This window comes from Lagenorhynchus albirostris, chromosome 12, assembly GCF_949774975.1.
Source record: "Lagenorhynchus albirostris chromosome 12, mLagAlb1.1, whole genome shotgun sequence".
Taxonomy (NCBI): Eukaryota; Metazoa; Chordata; class Mammalia; order Artiodactyla; family Delphinidae; genus Lagenorhynchus; species Lagenorhynchus albirostris.
The window spans coordinates 36,544,197-36,563,911 of NC_083106.1; the positions used below are offsets into that span (position 1 = coordinate 36,544,197).

General features: G+C 39.6%; 1 protein-coding gene across 1 annotated transcript in view; it reads right to left on the reverse strand.

Moving 5' to 3' along the window:
• The window catches only part of NKAIN2 (sodium/potassium transporting ATPase interacting 2), a 981,640-nt gene that overhangs the window by 10,978 nt on the left and 950,947 nt on the right, over nucleotides 1–19,715 (reverse strand). The window contains exon 7 of the mRNA XM_060167694.1: nucleotides 12,475–12,535. Coding sequence (XP_060023677.1) covers nucleotides 12,475–12,535 — 61 coding nt within the window. The remainder of the gene's footprint in view (nucleotides 1–12,474; nucleotides 12,536–19,715) is intronic.

Genomic DNA, 19,715 nt, shown 5'->3' on the forward strand with positions numbered 1-19,715 from the left:
TAATGCCATCACTGGCTATATCACAGGGAAAGTATGAAGTAGTATAATGATTGAGGGCTTGGTAGTTGGAAGACCTGGGCTCAGGTGTGCCTTCCCTTCTGACCAGCATCATATCCACAAGCAGGTCACAGTTGCTCTGAGTCTGACTTTCTTCCTTTGTGAAGTGGAGATAATAAAACAGTTCCAACTTCACAGGGTTATATGTGTTTAATACTTAGATGCATGTATTTTATGGATGCACTACAGGTAGATTTGGGATCTCATCTCTTTTAGCAAGGGATTTATACCAAAAGAATGATTCAAATTATGCTTTAAAATATATATTTAGGTTCTTTACTGAAAGGATGAGAATTTTTCAGGCCTGGGAAGTAGGTGGAGGTAAGGGTCAAAGAAGAGGACTTTGTGTTAGAATTTACTGGAATTTTGTATGGAATGACATGAATGTGGAAATCATCAGCAGAAGCTGAGGTAGGTTTATGGAAACCCTTAATGCCCACGTGGTTGGTTAATTGTGGTCTGGCAAGCAGTAGGAATGTGACATATGTGACATATTGTGGAAAAAAAGGGAAGATATATTTTAAAAAAACTACATAGAACTGAGTTTCCATATTTCAAATAGTTTTGGAAATCACCTTATATATTATCCAAAAGGATGGGGAGAGGCTAGGCCCAGCCTGGTTTGTAGTCTATGAGACTTCGACCCATATGTAGGGAAGAGGAACTTTACAGTGGAGTGGGCGAGAATGAAGACACCAAGAGCTCATCTCCTGAACCAGGCAGAGGGGATGAAGCCAAGGCTTGGTGGAAGGATTGCTTTGGAGAGGAAAAGCTTAATGGTTCCTCTCAGATTTGGAGAGGGTTTCTAAAAGGCAGAAAGATAATTGCTAGTATAGAATTTTTGAGGTTCTGAGGGAAAAATGGAAGAAGTTTGGTAGCTTTGATTTTCTCAGGTTTGGGTACTAGACTTCAGGAACTTGGAAAGGTTTGGAGCACATCCTGTGGTGACTGTGGCACACTGTCCATGGGAGAGGAGTGAGAGCCCTGTTGAGCAGGAGAGAGCATCCAGCTGGGTTTAGGGACTCTCTCCAGCCACGTGCAGCAGCCCAGGGTTAGGAGTGGAGAAGCTGCACCTGAGCCTCGTCAGGCAGGGACATGGAAAATCCAAGGACCGTGGAAGAGAAAGCAAGGAAGGAAACTAAGTGTGTCTGTAAGAGCATCACCGCTCCTGTGGATTCAGGAGACAGAGGATGAGCAGAAAGATAAACAAAGATTCCAGTGGAGGCAAGCTCCTAAATAAAGGTGAAGAAAAATTCCTCCAGGAGGGAAGCAGGAGAACAAGGAGGGAGTAAAGATAGGAGTTTATAGTCAGGCAGAGAATTTTAGAACTGGTGATTTTTGAGAAGCCTTCTTCCTCCATAATGAAGGTGATAAAAATTAGCCTCCTTGGTGAAGGGAACTAAGGAGGTAGCTGAAGTGAGTGGTGACAAAGATGGTAAGAGCTGAGAAGATCGAGAAATTGTAAAGCTAGAGTTAGAAAATTATGTATTCAGATATCTTTGTTACTTTCAATAACTATGGAATCGTGTGCAGAATATGATGAAATGGCTAAGTAAACTTTATCTTAAAGGTGCCTGGCCTCACTTTGTGCCATGCCATTTGGGTGGATTAGATTTACCAGTCTCTGTTTTGTTCTCCCCTATTAGAATGGCTTTCCATTATGTGACATGCCTTGCTGTCGAAATTGGAAAGAGCAGTTATTACAGGCTGTAGGCAAGCTAGTTAGACATGATTGGGTATGTCTTCTCAACTGACATCCAGGATATATATATATATATATATATATATATATATATATATTAGAAGGCACAGCCCACTTAAACGCAGTGGTTTTAATTAGGATGTGGGCACATCAATGCATACATATTTAGGAAAATGAAAAATAAAGCATGCATGCTAAAATCCCCTTGTAATTTTTGCTAACACAATCTTCGCATTATTTTGCAGCCTCCAGAAAGGAGGACTAAACCTAAATTACTCATCTTTATAGAACAACAATAGCAGTTTCAGGTATGAGGATGTCCAGTGGCTACTCTAATATTTTTCCAGCCATGTGAGAAAGGTGAAACTAGATTTGCTGTATGGGGTTCATTAAAAACACTTAAGATGATTCCTGTGTGAATTATGGTGTCCATTTGGCCAATACGGGTGGAAAAAGTTACCCTTTTTAAAAAAGACACCTATTTTTGTTAAATTCTGCATATCCCCCTGATTTGTCCTTTAGGTTTCGGTGGAAATGTCATTTCCTCAGGGAAGAATTTCCTAGTTTTCTTAACTGGATGAGGCACCCCTGGGCTATGTCCCCCTACCCCCACTCTCCTTGTCTGAACACTCATCACACTTTGGCGTAGTTCCTCCTGTGAACTGTGTGCTGGGCTGTAAGTATCAGGAGGGCAAAGACAGTGTCTGCCTCGTGCCTAGTGACTAATACACAGCCTACCATGTGCAGTGGCTACTCAGCAAACATGTGTTGGAAGAATCTATGTCGAGTCTCACAGTGAAGTGATGTGTAAAGTATACCTAGAATCGGGAGACAACTTCTGCTCCCAGCACTGACTCTAAATGATTGACTCAGGGCAAAACAATTTCAGTGTTCCTTTCCTCAGCTGTAAAATTAGGGGATTAAAGCAGGTGATTGCTAATATTGTTCATAGAGCTATGATCTGCACAATTCCATATTTGTGGGGTTGGTTTACATACTGATAATAGCAATAAAACATTTAAAATGAACAAATCTGCAAAGGCGTCACGAATGGGAAAATTTAGTGCAAAGGAGTTGTTTCCCCTCTGGCTGTTACTACTATTATGCATTGATTTTACTAAGCAAGTTTCCAGGGAGATGAACTGCTGAATAGGGTATATTGGAACCTGAGACATGAGACATGACAATTCCCAGTTGGAAAACAGAGTGATGAAAATGGTGGGACCTGGGAGAGAAGCATCGGATTGACAGGTTTGGAGCCCACAGAAATACTGTGGCCCCCTTTTAATTTACTTCCGGGATGAAGGTATATGGATGAGTGACTATGTGTGTCCCTTTGCCTCTGTGCTCTTGGGAATTCCTTTAACATCAGCGTCATTAGTTACAAAGGCAGCAGTCCGTATCCAATTTTTTGTGTGTGTCAGGATTGTTCATGTATAAACTAGCCTTCTTTGTTGGAAACATTTGCAATTAATCCCATAAACAAACAAACAAAAAATGCAAATCCTGCACTGCCCCAGCCAACCCTGCTGACACTGAGACCAGACTGCCATCTATTATACACAGAAATGAATTGAAATTCTCACTTTGGGCCTAACCTAATTTTCCAGTGATAATAGGCATGGATTCCCAGAAGCACTCTACACCTCTTGATAGTAACATCCTCATTTCCTTTCCTGGTAAATGTTTTAAATAAGATTTTAACACCAAAGGAAATTAACCTTTAAATTAATTGTAATTTTAAAACGCCATCACTGATTTTTGTCTTCAGCCTAATTACTTTCTATTATTTAAATAAACCTCGCCTCCTGTGAGCTTTAAGTTTGTTTCTCCTTCACTCCCTGCCACACAATGCCAACCCATCCTCGTGGAGGCCTTCCTGACTCTGCTGCTGGAGCAGCCTCATTTAAATGTCACAGGATTGAGGGTTCGCCCTACGCTGCTTATTTACAAGGCACTCTTGCAGCGCTCTGTGTAAGGCTGCTCCACTCAGACGTTTTCATTCTGCATACCTGGTGGCCATCCTTAGAGATGCTGTGTTTTTAGTCCTCCTGCTGTTAAGAAGGAGATAGCTAAGCTTGGCCTTCTGTTCCTATTAGATGCCATTTCCACCACTAAAGTAAAACTGGTCGTAATGAAATTGGCAACAGCCAGCATCATTTATCAAAAGACTAACTTTGAATGTACAGTCTTCTTTCTTAGCACGTCTCAGCTTTAGAGAGCTTTTAAGACTTCTGTTTCCTGGGCCAGCTCTTTGTCTTGTTCTCATTTGTCCTTTCAAGGTAGGACTAAGGGATCCCAGCAATTTTATTTTGTGAGCCTGTATATTGGTGCTAAAAGCATCCTATTTTTCTGCCACTTAGCTTCTTTCCTTCTCATGTCATTATCCATGTGGGTATAGAAAGAGATGGTGAGGAAACGAGTACAGGACACCCAGTACAGGTGGACTAGGTATTAGAGAATTGGAAGAGGCAGAATAATCAAAATGGGAGATGTTTCCTTTAATCATTTCCGTAAATGTCACCACTTCTCCTTCCTTTCACATGCTGTTGCTTTCTTTTCCATTGAGGCGGATTAAAACAACTTGGATATTATTCATCTACTGGATCACATCAGTTTTCTGCACCACATACCTCCTTTATTACACCCCAGTTAAAGGTCCTCCTTTGCTAGTATGAATGTAGTTACCTCAACATTGACTCTGTAGAAACAAGGTCCTGATTGTTTCGAATCAACAAAGGATAGGGAATGAATCGATTTCTTTCCCCACTATTTTTGATTGGGGAACATTAGATTTATTTAAAGATGATCATAGTGTGCATGTATGTGTGTGTATAATAAGCAGTAGAGTATAATGGAGGAGACGTTAAGAGAAAAGGGAGAATATGAGAAGTGATTGTTAAAGAAGACTCAATTTGGACCTGAATATCCAAATTTAAAAATAAAGTGCATATGTTTTCTCTCCCCTGACCACAAGAGGGAGCAACTTAACAGCGGGCTGAAAAAAAGACCAGCACTAATTTTGGGAGACAGTGTAACAATTGTATCGCTGTTAGGGAAGGCTGTTGTCACTGATAGGAGCTTGCATGTGATTGACAGGAGGCACATCTATATGTAAGCATTCGTTTCAGGTGCTGATCATCTAGTCTGTCTTTTATTTTTACATATGGCAGCTTATCTTTTCTTTCTGCTTTCTTCCATTTGTCTAGAAAACGATGAAAGCTGCTTTATTCTAATTCATTATTCATTTACTTAGAATCAATTAGGGTCTAAAAAAAGGTCACATTTCCTTAGGAGTTTCCATACAGTCCAAGAAATGTTAGTGGAGAGCGGATTGATTCGTTTTTTCCCCATATACTTACTGAGTCCTGCTTCAGGTTGGGGGTAGGCTGGATGCTGAGGATGTAGTCGTGGTCAAGATAGCTGTGGTCCCCACTAACATCCCCTAATACTCTTACCCTGAGGGAGTCAATATGCGCTATATTATGTCAGAAGTTCACCGATAAGCTCAGTGACCTGGGGCAAGTCATTTAATCTATATCGGCCTATAAAATTAAAGTGTTGAAATAGAGCAGTAGGCAGTAGTTTCCTATCATTTCAAACTCTGTGGTGTTCTTAGTTCACAAGAAATCTTAAGCGGAATCAAGAGTTGTAAAATTAAATAAATGCAGAGCTCCTGTGCTCTGGGAAGTTGGAAGAGGAGCAGGGTGACACGTTCTACCTTGGCCCCACTATGATTCTGCAGGGCACTAGCTCGAGGTTAGTAGCCTCTGAAGTCTGGGGCGCAAGACTCTAATCACATGTGATTCTGTTCAGAGATGGGGAAAGGAGCAGCACATTTTGATTTTGTGGGAGCCTGGCAGATATGGACAAGGTTATTTCACTCAGTCACCTTCAGAATTACAAAACAAATGTTATAAAGAAAACAATAATATACTACGCTTTCATTTGATTGCTTGAGTATGATATTTGAACAGTAAAAATAGACACACCATTCTCATAACTCTACCTGTCAACCTGGCACCCAGGAACTTGGCACCTTTTTTGAACTGCTAATTGCCTCCCCTTAGGTTGTGTTTGGAGAGTGGTTTATAAATAATAAGAAAGAAAGCTCAGGTTACCAAACAGACTGTATAATATGGCCCTAACAACCAGATAGAGAGAAAGAAAAAGAAGAAAGGAAGAAAGCAGACATATACCCAAATGTTACCTGAGAACCAGAATTCAAAATTGTGAAATCATTCTAATTTTCTTTTTTGTTTGTTTATCTGTATTTTCTCTACATTCTGCAGTAAACTTACATTCCTTTATAAACAGAAAGAGCCAAATATTTTTTAATGGACGAGTACTCCTCCCTTGCCACCTCCACCCTCCCCCACAGGCGGGAGAGTGTGTCCTTGTGCTCAAAGAATTCCATCCAAACTCAATGATCCTGTCAAACTGGAAAAGCGATCGAAATATACAGAACAGAGTTCAATACACAGAAGTGTAGGCCGGCAGGCTTTAGAAGAAAAATCAAACAAAAATAACAGAAAATTATTAGCTTCAGAGAAGTGAATCATTTCCTGTGGTTTGCTTTTCAAATGAAAGAGTCTATAAATCGATTATGACTTTTATCCCAAGGCCAGTTTATTTTGGAGAATTCAGGACAGGCTTTTATGAATCTGTGCTTGGTTGGTAGGTTTGTGCATGTGTGTATCTGAACATGTGTGTTTAAACATCTAGAATTAATTTTCCAATATTTTTTTCAAAATAAGCCCTCTTAGGATATTTTTAAAATGACATTCTGCATATTTTCCCGGATGATTTGAATATTTAAGGACATTTGCAAACACACTGAATCTCTTTTAGAAAAGATAGTGACTACTTAGAAAAATGGATCCACTTTCCAGAGGACTGATGTTTATTTTTAGTTTAACTATTAAGGCAAAGGTTTATAAGAAAACATAATAAAAATTGAGAAATCATGTTGCCTATTTTTTCTATTATGGATATGTTATTATTTTTCCACAGCTGCATGTTTTCCTTTTAATTGTCACATCTAACAACTCTAATGAAGCTGATAAGTTCTTAGTTCTATCACTGTAAGTGGACATTAGACTCTGGTGCAGAAGAGCTGAGGATTAAGGGAGAGAAGAGCTACAAGTATAATAAAAGGCACCAGACCAGAAATCTCAGAACATTTTATTTCTTTCACAGAATACTGTCAGAGAGAACAAGTAGAGGGGAATAAAAAACACTGGAGGTCATAAGGAAAACTCAGCATGGTTGGCAACAGATGATACAGTGAAGAGCCCAGCCACAAAGACAGCTCAGCGAGGGATGCCCGCTCTCTTGGAGAAAGTCTTTTCTCCTAAGACATATCGCTGCCTTTTACAAATATATAAAAGTATGTTGTGATGGTTGCCCCACTCAAATAAAGTTCAAGTGTCAAGGCACACTCTCTGGAGCAGGTCCCAGCTTTTTTCTGGTGAGGAGCTTCTCATCTGAAGGCAGATCACCCCACCTCACAGCAGGAGATGCGGACCGCAACTCCTGCCTACTGGCAGTGAGCCAGGAGCAGGGAGGTTACCGTTACCGCCTGGAGCCTCTTACCCACAGGCATTTGATGTGCCAGTGAGCAGAAGCTAGCCCCACTCTGTTCCCCATAGGTATTTTCAAATAGCCAACAGCCACATGGTGTGTGCGTGCACGTGTGTGTGTGTGCGTGTGTGTGTGTATCTTTAGATATGGAATGTTATGGTCTGAATGGTATCCCCTTCCAAATTTATCTGTTAAAGGCCTAACCTGCTATGTGATTGTATTTGGAGATGGGGCCTTTAAAGAGGTAATTAAGGCTAAAGAGGCCATAAGTACGTGGCCCTAATTCAATAAAACTGGTGTCCTTATAAGAAGAGGAAGAGACATGGGGGCATGCACAGACAGAGAAAAGGGGGCAAAGTGAGAATTCAGCCTTCTATAAGCCAAGGAGAGAGGCTTTAGGAGAAACCAAACGTGCCAACACCTTGATCTTGGACTTCTAGCCCCCAGAACTGTGAGAAAATAAATATGCATTGTTTAAGCCACCCAGTCTGTTATATTTTGTTATTGCACCCCTAGGTGACTGATACATGGGGGCGGAATTGCCCACATCTTCCTATTTGAAATCTTTGCTCCAAGGGTGGTTGTCATCTCCTGATAGGCACAGCAGATGGCAGTGTTGTCCTGTGAGTTTGCACAGCCAGTTGGCCTGTCAGGCTGGGGCTCTGGCTTAGATAAACAGAGGGTCAGAGATGTAAACTTCAAGGCCCAGGGTTTTCATTGGGGAAATTAACAACAACTTTGCATTAAAGTGTCTATATAAGTATTTATAAAACTGGCCTCTAGAAAAGTAAATGAGATACTGTTTAAAAGGAGAAATAAAGAAAGAAGTCCTAGGCATTTGATGTGCCTGCAGGAACTCCCTCTAGTTCAATGATGATTTATTGCTATTTGTGGAGTCTAAGTTTGACTCTTCGCTCATGGAGCCTGAACCCTCGCCTTAGCTCCCTAGAGTGTGGTGCCTCTGAGGCTCTCTGGCTACACTTGCTGCTGAGCCTCAGATATCAAAAATGGGTACAGAGCCGGTCCGCTTCCTGTTGATGTCAAGAATATTTCAGTCTTCCAGGTGCCGTAATTAGGCCCTTATCTCCACAGTCCATTCTCAGCACAGCTACAGAACCCAAACTGTCCTGTGTTCCTTGTGAGGCTCTTAGGAATGGAAACTTAACTAATTTGGCAAGTAGGGAGCTGGCATCTCCTCCTGTACTACACTCCCATCAGGTTGCTTCATTGCAAATCCACAGCAGGTAAGAAGAGTTACACAGAGATCCTTTCCCTGTTTATATATACATTAAACTTTTCCCGTCTTTCAGGACTTACTTTCTGAGAGCATTTGTGTGTGTGTGCGTGTGCGTGTGTGTGTGTGTGTTATTGTACATTCATCAAGCCAAAACATTTTTAAAGGATCAAAATAATTTTCTTTATAATTACTGAAAACTAGATAGAAATTGCAACCTTTTTTACACTTGAGCATTGGAAGTCATGTATTCTAGGCAGTGCCTGGAGGTAAACATATAGACAGGTGATCAAGATAATGATAATGCATGGGAAATATCAATCTAAAGCATTTTACTCAACAAATATTCGTAATTGTCTGTGTGTGAGTGACCACAAGTAAACAGACCTAACTGGACAGAGAACTGGCCCAAATGAGCATCTCCTCCAGGTTGTTTAGTAGTCCCATGAATGTTCATGATAAGCATGAGTCTACTAGGATATAAAAAAAAGGAAAGTAGTTCATATCTTACTCACTGAGCAAAAAGACTAAAATTAGAAAAATTATCTATGATAAGTCTGCTTTTCTTTTAGATTAATAAAGGCACTTAAGGAGTTGTGGTCAAAATACATAAAAATACATAAGCATTATGGAAAACAGTTTATTAGATGCTTGAAAGATAAGCCTTATCTTCCAAAAGATATTTGTGACTTCACATCCCCTTGAATTTACATGGCTTTGACCAAAACTTGACCTAGGGCAGAATTTCCTGAAATGAGTTCCCTGGAATTATAATTCCCTGGCATATTAAGATTTCTTATGAAAAAAGGTTCCGTGTTCAAATGTTTGGGATATTAACTATACTTTTAGTTTCTGTAAAATGCCCTAACATCTACAGAATGACCACAGGCTGTTCCCAAGTTAAGCCTGGCCCACCCAAAACATCTGGAGACCTTAGATAGCCCCAAACCTTATTCTCTGACACTCACAGTGAACATGAATTTCATGGGGACCTCTTTCAAACTTAGCCAATGCTAAACCCTTTTACCCTGCCTTGCCTGGTCCTTTCCCTGGAAACCACAATAAAAGCACTTGCTTACAGTTCTGCGTGTGTGTGTGTCTCTCTCTTTCTCCTCCCTCCCTCTCTCTGTCTTTCTCTCTCTCCTCTCTCTCTCTCTCTGCCTCATGACCCACGATGATGCTTTCCCTGAGTGGCCCTGCATCGCATGCTGTGTTCTCCCTAGGGAACCGTGAATGTAGTGAAACCCTTTTTGGTTTCTCTCTTTGATCGGCTTCTGGCCTCACTGTATCTCATCCAACACAATATGGTTAAAACAAAACTGGATTAGGACAAATTGGACATACTTCTTTATTGCAGTACTGTCAGAGATGTTAATACATAAATGTGCATTCTAAATTTTCAGTGTCAAACTTACTTGGCTTTGGAATCTTTTTTGAGCAGTATAGCTTATGGACTAGCATTTCTGGGATCCCGCTTGGGAGGTACTATTCTGGAGAGATACCGATTATCTGTCTAGGAGACTTGGTGTGTCAGTATTTTTCTGAAGATAAAAATGCAGACATCATTGTGAAATAAAATCAAACATTATAGTTTAGAGAAAGCTCAATTCCCATATGAAATTTAACCTATAGACTCATCAAGGATTTGGCACAAAGACACTGAATGGTTAATAGCTGAATGAACTTACATAGTTTGTGGAGTCCATACATTTTAAAATCCATATATCTTTTACCTTTCCTAATATTTACCCTTCCAACAGAATAAATCTTTCGGGCATAGGACAAGTGCTTACTAGATATCTTCTCATGCATCTTTGTTAAGCACCTCAAACTTAACCTTTCCAAACTGAACCAGTTGCTGCATCCCCATTCTACTTTCCTCAAGTGACATTTTCATCTATCCATTCACTCATTATCAGAAATTCAGAAATCTGTCAGTCTCTTCCTTACCGCTTACATAGTACCCTTCCATAGCCCATTAATCAGTATTATTTTTATGTTTAATAACATATCTATCCTCTCCCTCTCCAACACTGGGCTTAGTCCAGACCCTCATCATCTCATATCTCAGTCATTTTCATGGTGTCCTGATCTGTCTGTCTTTCCTTCATCTCGACCCTCCCGTTCAAGTCTCTCCTTCATACTGATACCATTATGTTTTTTCTGAAGTGCATTTCTGATTGTTACTCTCTTTCTATTAACTGCCAATTCATTGGCCATCATGCTATACAAAATAAAGTCCAGACTCCTTACTCTGTGATAACCGTTTTTCTACTATCTCATCTTTTCCAGTCATCTCTGGGTACCCTTCTCTAGCACAGAATATAATTCAGTCATATTAACCTGACTGCTCTGCCCCCAACATGGCAGGCTGTGATATGTCTTGGTTCTTTTTCACCTTTTGCCTGGGATCACCTTACTGTCGTATCAGCTATCCAAATATCTATTTATTTTCCAAGACCAAGCTCAAGAGTGTCCTTCTCTATGAAACCTTTCCTGATTCCTTTCCTAACACCCCACACTATACACTCTACAGAGCTTTATTATACTTATTTGTTCACGTGTTTCTTTCCCCTACAAAATGCTTAATTCCTAGAAGTAAAAGACTGCATATTACTCATCTTTTTTTTTTTTAATAAAGTTATTTATTTATTTTTGCTGCGTTGGGTCTTCGTTGCTGTGCGCAGGCTTTCCCTAGTTGTGGCGAGCAGCGGCTACTCTTCGTTGTGGTGCGTGGGCTTCTCATTGCAGTGACTTGTTGCAGAGCACGGGCTCTTGGCACGCGGGCTCAGTCGTTGTGGCTTGCGGACTCTAGAGCGCAGGCTCAGTAGTTGTGGCACACGGGCTTAGTTGCTCCGCGGCATGTGGGATCTTCCCGGACCAGGGATTGAACCCGTGTCCCCTGCCTTGGCAGGCGGATTCTTAACCACTGCGCCACCAGGGAAGTCCCTACTCATCTTAAAATATCCCAAAACTGACATAGCACTTGATACATTGAGGAGTGTTTTACAAACACTTATTTGTAAAGGACTATCATTTCCTTTTGCAAACAACAATAAAAACTATGCACTGTATATTTCTAATTTTACATCGTGTGTGAGTATGATTGAGAATGTACCTCCACTAAATGAATCACATGATACAGCCTCCTTCTTTCTAGTATGACTGGAAAGTAAAGAAGAAACACATATTTCTCTTTGAGTATTTTCCTCGAATCATCCTATTAACAGAGCAGTGGATCCTCATCTTTTCCTCCACTGTCTCAACACCCCAATCATTATGAATATCTTTGGAAACCAAGAAAAATGATTCCCAGCTCTGATTTTTCCTCAGAATAAATATAGCTGTATGGGCAAGTACCCAGAGAGCATTGAAGTACTTTTTCCAATCCTCCTATTTCAGATCCTTAGGGGGCAAGGAAGGAGTGAAACCTTCTACCTGCCAATTTTTAGAAGAGCAGAGGACAATGGAGCCACTTAGAGGCTTGTGAGAGGGTACCTCCATTTAAACTCTGGATCAAGTAGTAGTGCGGAATGCTGAGACTCTGACATAAAGTTCTAGCTATTTGTATCAAATTGTAGGAAAGAATAGGAAATATGAACGTTTGGTTTCATGAAGACAAATTTCTTGAATCAATCTGGAGTCAGTTCTTGTGAGACTTTTTGGAACTATTGCAAATTGTTGATTGTCGGGATTTGTAGTCCTGGGTGAAACTGATTAGTTATCTATATGCTGGATACTTTTATGAAAACCATTTTAGCCTAATGGGCACAAAGGGCTTAGTCCCTATTCTAATGATGTGTTAAGGGATATTGTCTGAGAAGTAGGAAAGCAGGTAAGAGGCAGTAAAGAAGATGCTCTGAACTTGAAAGAAACAGAACAGAGCTTTAATACTTACAGCTGTCCTCTTCTTCAGTTATACATTTCACAACATAACAGGCGTAGATGAACCCTGCCAGCTGAAACAAAACAAAGATGCTTTAGACATGTGGCAAAAGGCAACAGTACTGGATCTCACTGGGGGAGCGACTTTTCAAAGGCATGTGGTTTTGACTAGATTCAGTGTTCCAAAAGAGTTCATCAGACTGGATCTGGACTCCAGTGTGGATTCTTGATTCATATAATGTGCCTTATAAGTGAATATATTACTCTGTTTTCCTTTGTTCTGCATTTATGTTTAAGATTTGTTAATTGCCAGGCAATCTACAACAAGTTATTTTAGATCCAGAGGAAAAATACAGGATTATGGCCATTCATCAATGGATTAGCATTTGCATTTGTGCCAATCAACTTCTAATTCACTTTTCATTAGCCCAGAGCCTAAGATACTAAAATTGGACTCCTGCTGACTATCAGAAAAATGTTCTGAGAGAAAAATATTAAGGAGATTCCTTGAAATGTTGCCTCAACACTTTGTAAGTAAGAAAAACTCTTATTTAGACCAGTAACAGGAACCAGGACATACCGAGTATAGTTAAGATGACATGATACAGAGGAGCAACGGGGTGGGTAACTGTAAGGAATATCACAATGCATTTGACTGGGATTGCACACATCAGAGCATCCTTTCTGAAGCATACAACAGAGGTCCCTGTGGTCAGGGAAGTCTTTGCTCACTGAAATAGTATCTGTGAAGGAGCACAGTAAAGCCCCTTGATATATGTCCCCTCAGATGGTGTAGTTTTGTATTCCTTCATATAAGTATAATTATTTAGTCAAATAATGAGCACTGGTATAAGGAAGCAAACTAATTTCCTGATATGTGGAAATTTTTTTTTCCAAAACAATCCAGTTTGGAGGAATCCTTAAAGGCATGTCCTCAGGACAGTGATGAAAAGTTTTCACGGTGACATTTCAGACAGGCATTGATCCTACTGAGTACTTGGCATCGGGGAAGGGAACCTTGGGAAAAAGGCTAGAGTCTTCAATCAGGAAGCTAAGGTACAGGGCAAAAAGTTGCTGCTGTGATAAACCTAATGAACTTGTTTTCCATTAGCTGACAGATTGCAGTATTTCTGGAAGATGTGAGTGGAACATTTTAAGTCAGAGGGTACACTGATAGGTATTTAATGAGAAGAACTATTTGGAGACAGAGGTCCGGTTAAAAGCAACTTTAGAAAATCTTTAATTTTAGTTTGAGAAAGAAAGCACGTTCTGGCAGATTCTGTTCTTTTCCAAAGAGATCTGGCATGAGATAAAACAGTGGTTTTCCTGGCACAGAAACAGTGACCCTGCTTAAGAGAGAGCAATGAATGAGAAAGCAGACTTATGCAAAATATTCTCCACAAGCTTTTGTTTTCAGATCCTGGCTGAGAGGGACAGTGGACCCGCTGCCCTCGCACCCCCAAGTGTAGTATCTGAACCACCACACATAGTAACAGAGAGCTAGATAACATACCACTGATGCTACATTAGCACTTAGGTTTTTAAAAATATGTTAGAAAAGTCATCAAATAAGGATTTTTCTCTTTGAAGTATACGTTGCTATTGGCAATAAAATTGTGATAGTAAGAACAGTCTCCTTATATAATGGAATCATCAGGTTACTGTTTTTATGGGACTTATTTTTAGAATACAGGGTACTGTTAAAAACCAGTGTATCCTATTTGGCTTTAGCAAAGATATTGATTTGACCAAACAAAATCACACAGTGATTTGAGCATTTTCACAGGTAATGGAGAAGCAGATTAACACTTCTTAATCTTTTATCCACCAGGGCCCATGAAAATGCCTGTATCACTGAGGGACCTAGTCCCATGCGTACTCTGTCATGGGTGCTGAATCCGACTGTGGCGAGGTAAAGAGGCTATGGGTTTGGTTAAATCCCCTGGGTACTGCCTGTATCTCCCCTTCTTCCTCCACAGGAAGGCCTTACCATTGTGGCTAAATGCCATAGATTTATCAGTAGTTTATCTCTTCTTTTCAGTTTAAAATACTTACTACTTGAATTATCTACAAAGCAACTTTTTTCCTAATCACAAACTTTTCTCTTGATTTTCACTCATCACTTAATTACTTTTAAATGAAAATCTAGGTAAAGAGCATTGATAAATTCTGAGATTCAGGGCCAGTGAGTTTAAACTTCTCATTAAAGTGTCACTAGAATCTAGATTACTAACTGTACTCCCAGAATGCAGCCAAGGCACTGTATTTTGCTTACCAGTGATCTTTTAATTGTATTCGGTTGCATTCTTTTAACTATCAGGGGAGTGACTTTGATATAAAAGTAAATCCTGCTGCATTTCATTACAAAAGCTTGCTGATTAAGAGAACTTCACCTTTTAAATTGGTCACCTCTAAATACAAATGGAAATTGGTTTCTCCCAAATTAATAAAGATTCATAAACCTCTGTTACCTTTCAATTTTCCTACACCAAATACATGTCTAATTTAATTTTTACTCCCTCACAGCAACTTATAAATTTACCTACAGAAAAGCAGTTTCAACGAATTTCTTACAGCTCTGAATACTTCCTATAACATGCAACTCTGCTAACTGCTGCCCAGGCCACAAAGATGAACCAAGCCAGGGTTTCCCAACCTCGGCACCACTGACATTTTGGGTTGAGTAACTCTTTTTTGTGGACTCTGTTATGCATTATAGGATGTATAACTACTAACATCCTATGATCGAGACAGTTGATAATTGAGATAATCCAAAATGTCTCCAGACATTGCCATACATCCCTTCAAAGGCAAAACTGCCCCTCGTTTAGAGCCACTGTTTTAGACACAGTCTAAAGGATTTTGCAGTCTTGTAGCAGGGGTACACATATAATTGTACTTCAAAGTAGATTAAGATAAGTGCCAGGAGGAAGGAAGAAAATTGATTGTCTCCTAACTGACAAACGGTAAACTGGGTGATTTCACGCGTTAGCTCGTTAATCCTCACAGCTACCTTTGGAAGAGCATTATATGTATTTTTGCAGAGGAGAGGTAAAATGGGCCTGGCTTTTCCTGAGCGAGTTCATCAAGCGGGGAAGTTATAGACTGTGTTCAAGGAAGAGCCAGTCCTTCTATCTGATGAGAGTTTGTGACCTCATATTAGAGCAACGGAAATAAAAGCTGTGAAGACAGATTAGGGCTTTAACCAGAGGGCTTTGAGTATGTATCAAATTGCAATTCAAACTATGTAATTTTCTATGCAGTACACTTAAGGAGCACCCCATCTTCTACTGAAGAAGTATAAAATTTTTCACAAAATACATATCCTTCCTAATGTGATGTATAGTCCCTGTCTAGCCTCATTTCCCACCACTCCTTGTCTCAGAATTTATGACAGTATTAAGCTGTTGGTAGTTTGCAGACATACATCAGGTGGTTGCCCTCTGTTCTTAACTCTTTAACCCCTTCTGCCAACAAAGTATGCGAATGCCCTACATCTCCTCCTCCCTTCCTTCCTTGCTCAGCTCTCCACCTTTGAGTAGTTCTAACTCATCCTTTAAGACTGAGTTAAAGTGTTGCCTTCCCAAAGAACTGGCAATCCATTCCCAGGGTAGGTTGTAGGTTGGCATTTTGGAGATAGACCTCGAGAGATGGGGGTGTAAGGCTTTGAGAGGGTAACGGGAAAGGTGAGAACATCTTCCAAGCAGAGCTCAGGCAACCTATGGGAAGATGTGGATTATGTTCAGAGAGGAGCAAGAGGCCCTGTTTCAGAGGAGTTTGGGCAATGTGAAGGGGTGTAATGGTTCCCAAAGTAGGAAACAGTGACCTACATGGTCATAGTGGATATGAATACCTGGAATGAAAATAAAATTATTTTATTCTGTTCCTTATTTAAAGATGGCTCAGAGTAACAATGAAAGATACCAGTGGTATTATACTAGGCAAACATACAATTATCCACTTGTAACAAACCAAAATATTAGAGTTGTCTTAGTCTTTGGCATTCAAAGCAGAGCTAAGCCTAAATCTTTTAATTTTTATTCATCTTTTCACCTTGATACATCTAATATGATTTATTCGCTTCTAATTCACCTGATAGGGAATTATATATCATCTTGATATCATTACTGGCTGAAAGGAAATGATATTTTCTCTCTATAACTAAATCAGATTAAAATTCTTTTTTGTATCTACAAACCGAATTATGACTGTATATCCCAGAAATTCACTTAGAAGCTAATAGAGAAGAGGAAACTGAAGGCTTTTGGTAAGTATTTAAAAAGATTTAATTGTAATAATTGAAAATGTAATAGCCTTAGTGTTTAAAATACTATCTTCTGGACTTTTTTTCAGGAAGTTGGAGTAGACATACTTTTCCCTAACCCTCCCACTAAATACTGCTGAAAACCCTGGACATTATATATATAAAACACACATAGGAAGACTCTGAAAGATGGAAAGAAGGTAGACTGGCTAGGAATTTTGGGACCCAAAGAAGGACATGGGAGTGAGTTTCCTATTTTTCTTTTGTCTCATATATACCATACTTGGGGCTGAAGAAGCCCATGACACAGAAATGCCAATAGGCACAGATAAAAGAGCCCCAACAAAAGCTTGCTCTCGCTAACCAAAGGACCAGGAAAGGGACAGCCTAACAAGACAGAAAAACAATTTAAGACAATAATAGCCCTCTTTAGCCAACGCCACAGAAAAAACTGTAACCCCACTCCCCAGCCACAGCAACAAAGAAGAGGGAGCCAGGTCTTCCCTCCTGGCCAGGCTGTGGTGTCTGAGAAGTGAGGCAGGGAGCCTGGACTTTCATTCCTGCCAGGAAGGAGGAAGTCCCCCTCCGTAGTGTCTGTAGAGACCCCCAAAGGGAATCTAGACTTCTGGCCTCACTCTGTAGTAAGAAGGCACCCCTCCCTTCCCAACTGGGTGGTGTCAGAGGAGGCTTAGTGGAGAATCAGGACTTTCACCAATGACCAGCAGTAATGAGGTCAATGCCCTGCCCCTGTGGTGTTAGATGAAGCCAGCTGGGAGCAGTAACAAGGCACTGCTACCCCTCCTAGCCTTCCCTGGTACCCTGGTACCTTGGTACCCTGGAGGTACCAGTGAAGGCTGAGTAGAGAGCAGGAACTTCCACTGTCTCCAAGCCTTAATGAGAAGCCCTTCCTCTCTTGAGTATCAATAGAGTCTGAGTGGGGAATCTGGACTTCTAACCCCTGCTCGGAAGTAATGAGTCAGTGTCTCTCCTTCCCCTGCCAAAGGAGCGCCAGAGAAAGCCAGCTAAACAGAAGATTTAAGGAAGATATAGAGTCTCATAATATAATACCCAAAGTGTCCATGTTTCAATTTAAAATTCCTCGCTGTATCAATAAGGATAAAGTTTTCAACATGAATGAAAACAGACAACCAATGGAAGCTAACACAGAGCTGGATGACAGATGTTAGAATTATCTGGCAAACATTTTAGAGTAAAAAGAAATGCTTCAGCAAGAAGTTATGAACACACTTGAAATGAATGAAAAAAAAGTGTCATCAAAGAAATAGAAGATATAAAGAAGAACCAGACTGAAAATTTAGAACTGAAAAAAAAAATTCAGTAACCAAAATTAAAAAAACTCAATTGCAGAATGGAGGAGATAGGACTGAATCAGTGAACTTGAAGATAGAACAATAGAAATTACCCAATATACACGAGGAAAAAAAGTAGACTAAAAAAGAAAATGAACAGAGCCTCATACAGCCATAGGACTATAATAAGACATCTAACATTTGTGTCATTGGAGTCCTGAAAGGAAAGGAAAAAAAGAGCAGTACTGAAAAAGTACTCGAAGAAATAGTGACTGCAAATTTTCCAAATTTGACTTATGTATTCAAGAGGCTGATTGAAGCCCAAACAGGAAAAACCCAAAGAAATTCATACCAAGATTCACGATGGTCAAAATTTAGAAGACCAACTACAAAAATCTTGGAAGAAAAAAGACAGAAATATTTATGTATAGCCACTCTGGAAGAGTTTGAAGTTTTCTTAGAAAAGCTAAACACACAACTGCAATATAACCCAGCAACACACTCCTGGCCATTTATGCCAGAGAAAGGAAGATGTGTTCGCGCAAAAACCTGTACACTAAAGCATATAGCAGCTTTATCCATAATAGCCCCAAACGGGATGCAATCCAGATGTCCTTCATTGAGTGAGCTGCTCAACCAACTGGCATATCCGTATTATGGAATACTACTCAGCAGTACAAGAAAGGGACTAGTGATGCACGCAACGACTTGTATAAATTTCCATAGAATTATGCTGAGTGAAAAAAGCCAATTCCCGAAGGTTGTATACTGTATGATTCCATTTAAATAACATTCTTGACATGACAAAACTAGAGAAATGGAGAACAGATTACTGGTTGCCAGGACTAGGGAAGGTGGGGTGTCACAGGGAAGTGGATGTGGCAACACAAAGGATTCTTGACTGCACCACTGTCAGCATCCTAATGGTGATATTATACTATAGTTCTGCAAGATGTTACCATTGGGCAAAACGGGATAAAGGGTACACAAGATCTCTCTGTATTATTTCATACAATTGCATTATGTATTTCACAATTATTTTCTATGTATTTCTATAATTATTTCACAATAAAAAGATGAATTTAAAAATACTACATTTAGGCAACTGTCATTTATGTTAAAAGACCTTTTTGTATTGTTATTATAATTTCTAAATTTGCAAATATATTTAAACAAGGTGGATGTACTTGTTTTCTTAAGTACAAAGACACATTTTAATTCTGAGCCCTTAGATCAACAGAGAAGTTCACAATAGTTTTTTATGCTGATACAATATAGAATTATTATTCAATGCTCCTTTTTTGACTAGGGTGGAGATGGGGGTAGCAAACACTATTTTTTTTTTATCTGCAAATGTCTCATTCTCAAATAGATTTGTTCTGTGTTTCATTTAAATCATCTATTTTTGTTCTGAATTCATAATTCAGATGTTATAAGCCCATGCTTTTTATAATATGAATTTGAACAGAAGGATATTATATGCTCACAAAATATACTTTTAAGTTGCAAATGATTTTACTTGCTCTTTTGCATCTTATTCCATTTACGTATTTGAAGATTGCTTTAGCAAAATATTCTAATATGATTATATCAGTGTTATTAATGAAGGTCTTTTATATGAAATATTTTTTATGTAGACTGGTATATCATTTCAGTTGTCCACCAGGTGATTCTTATCCT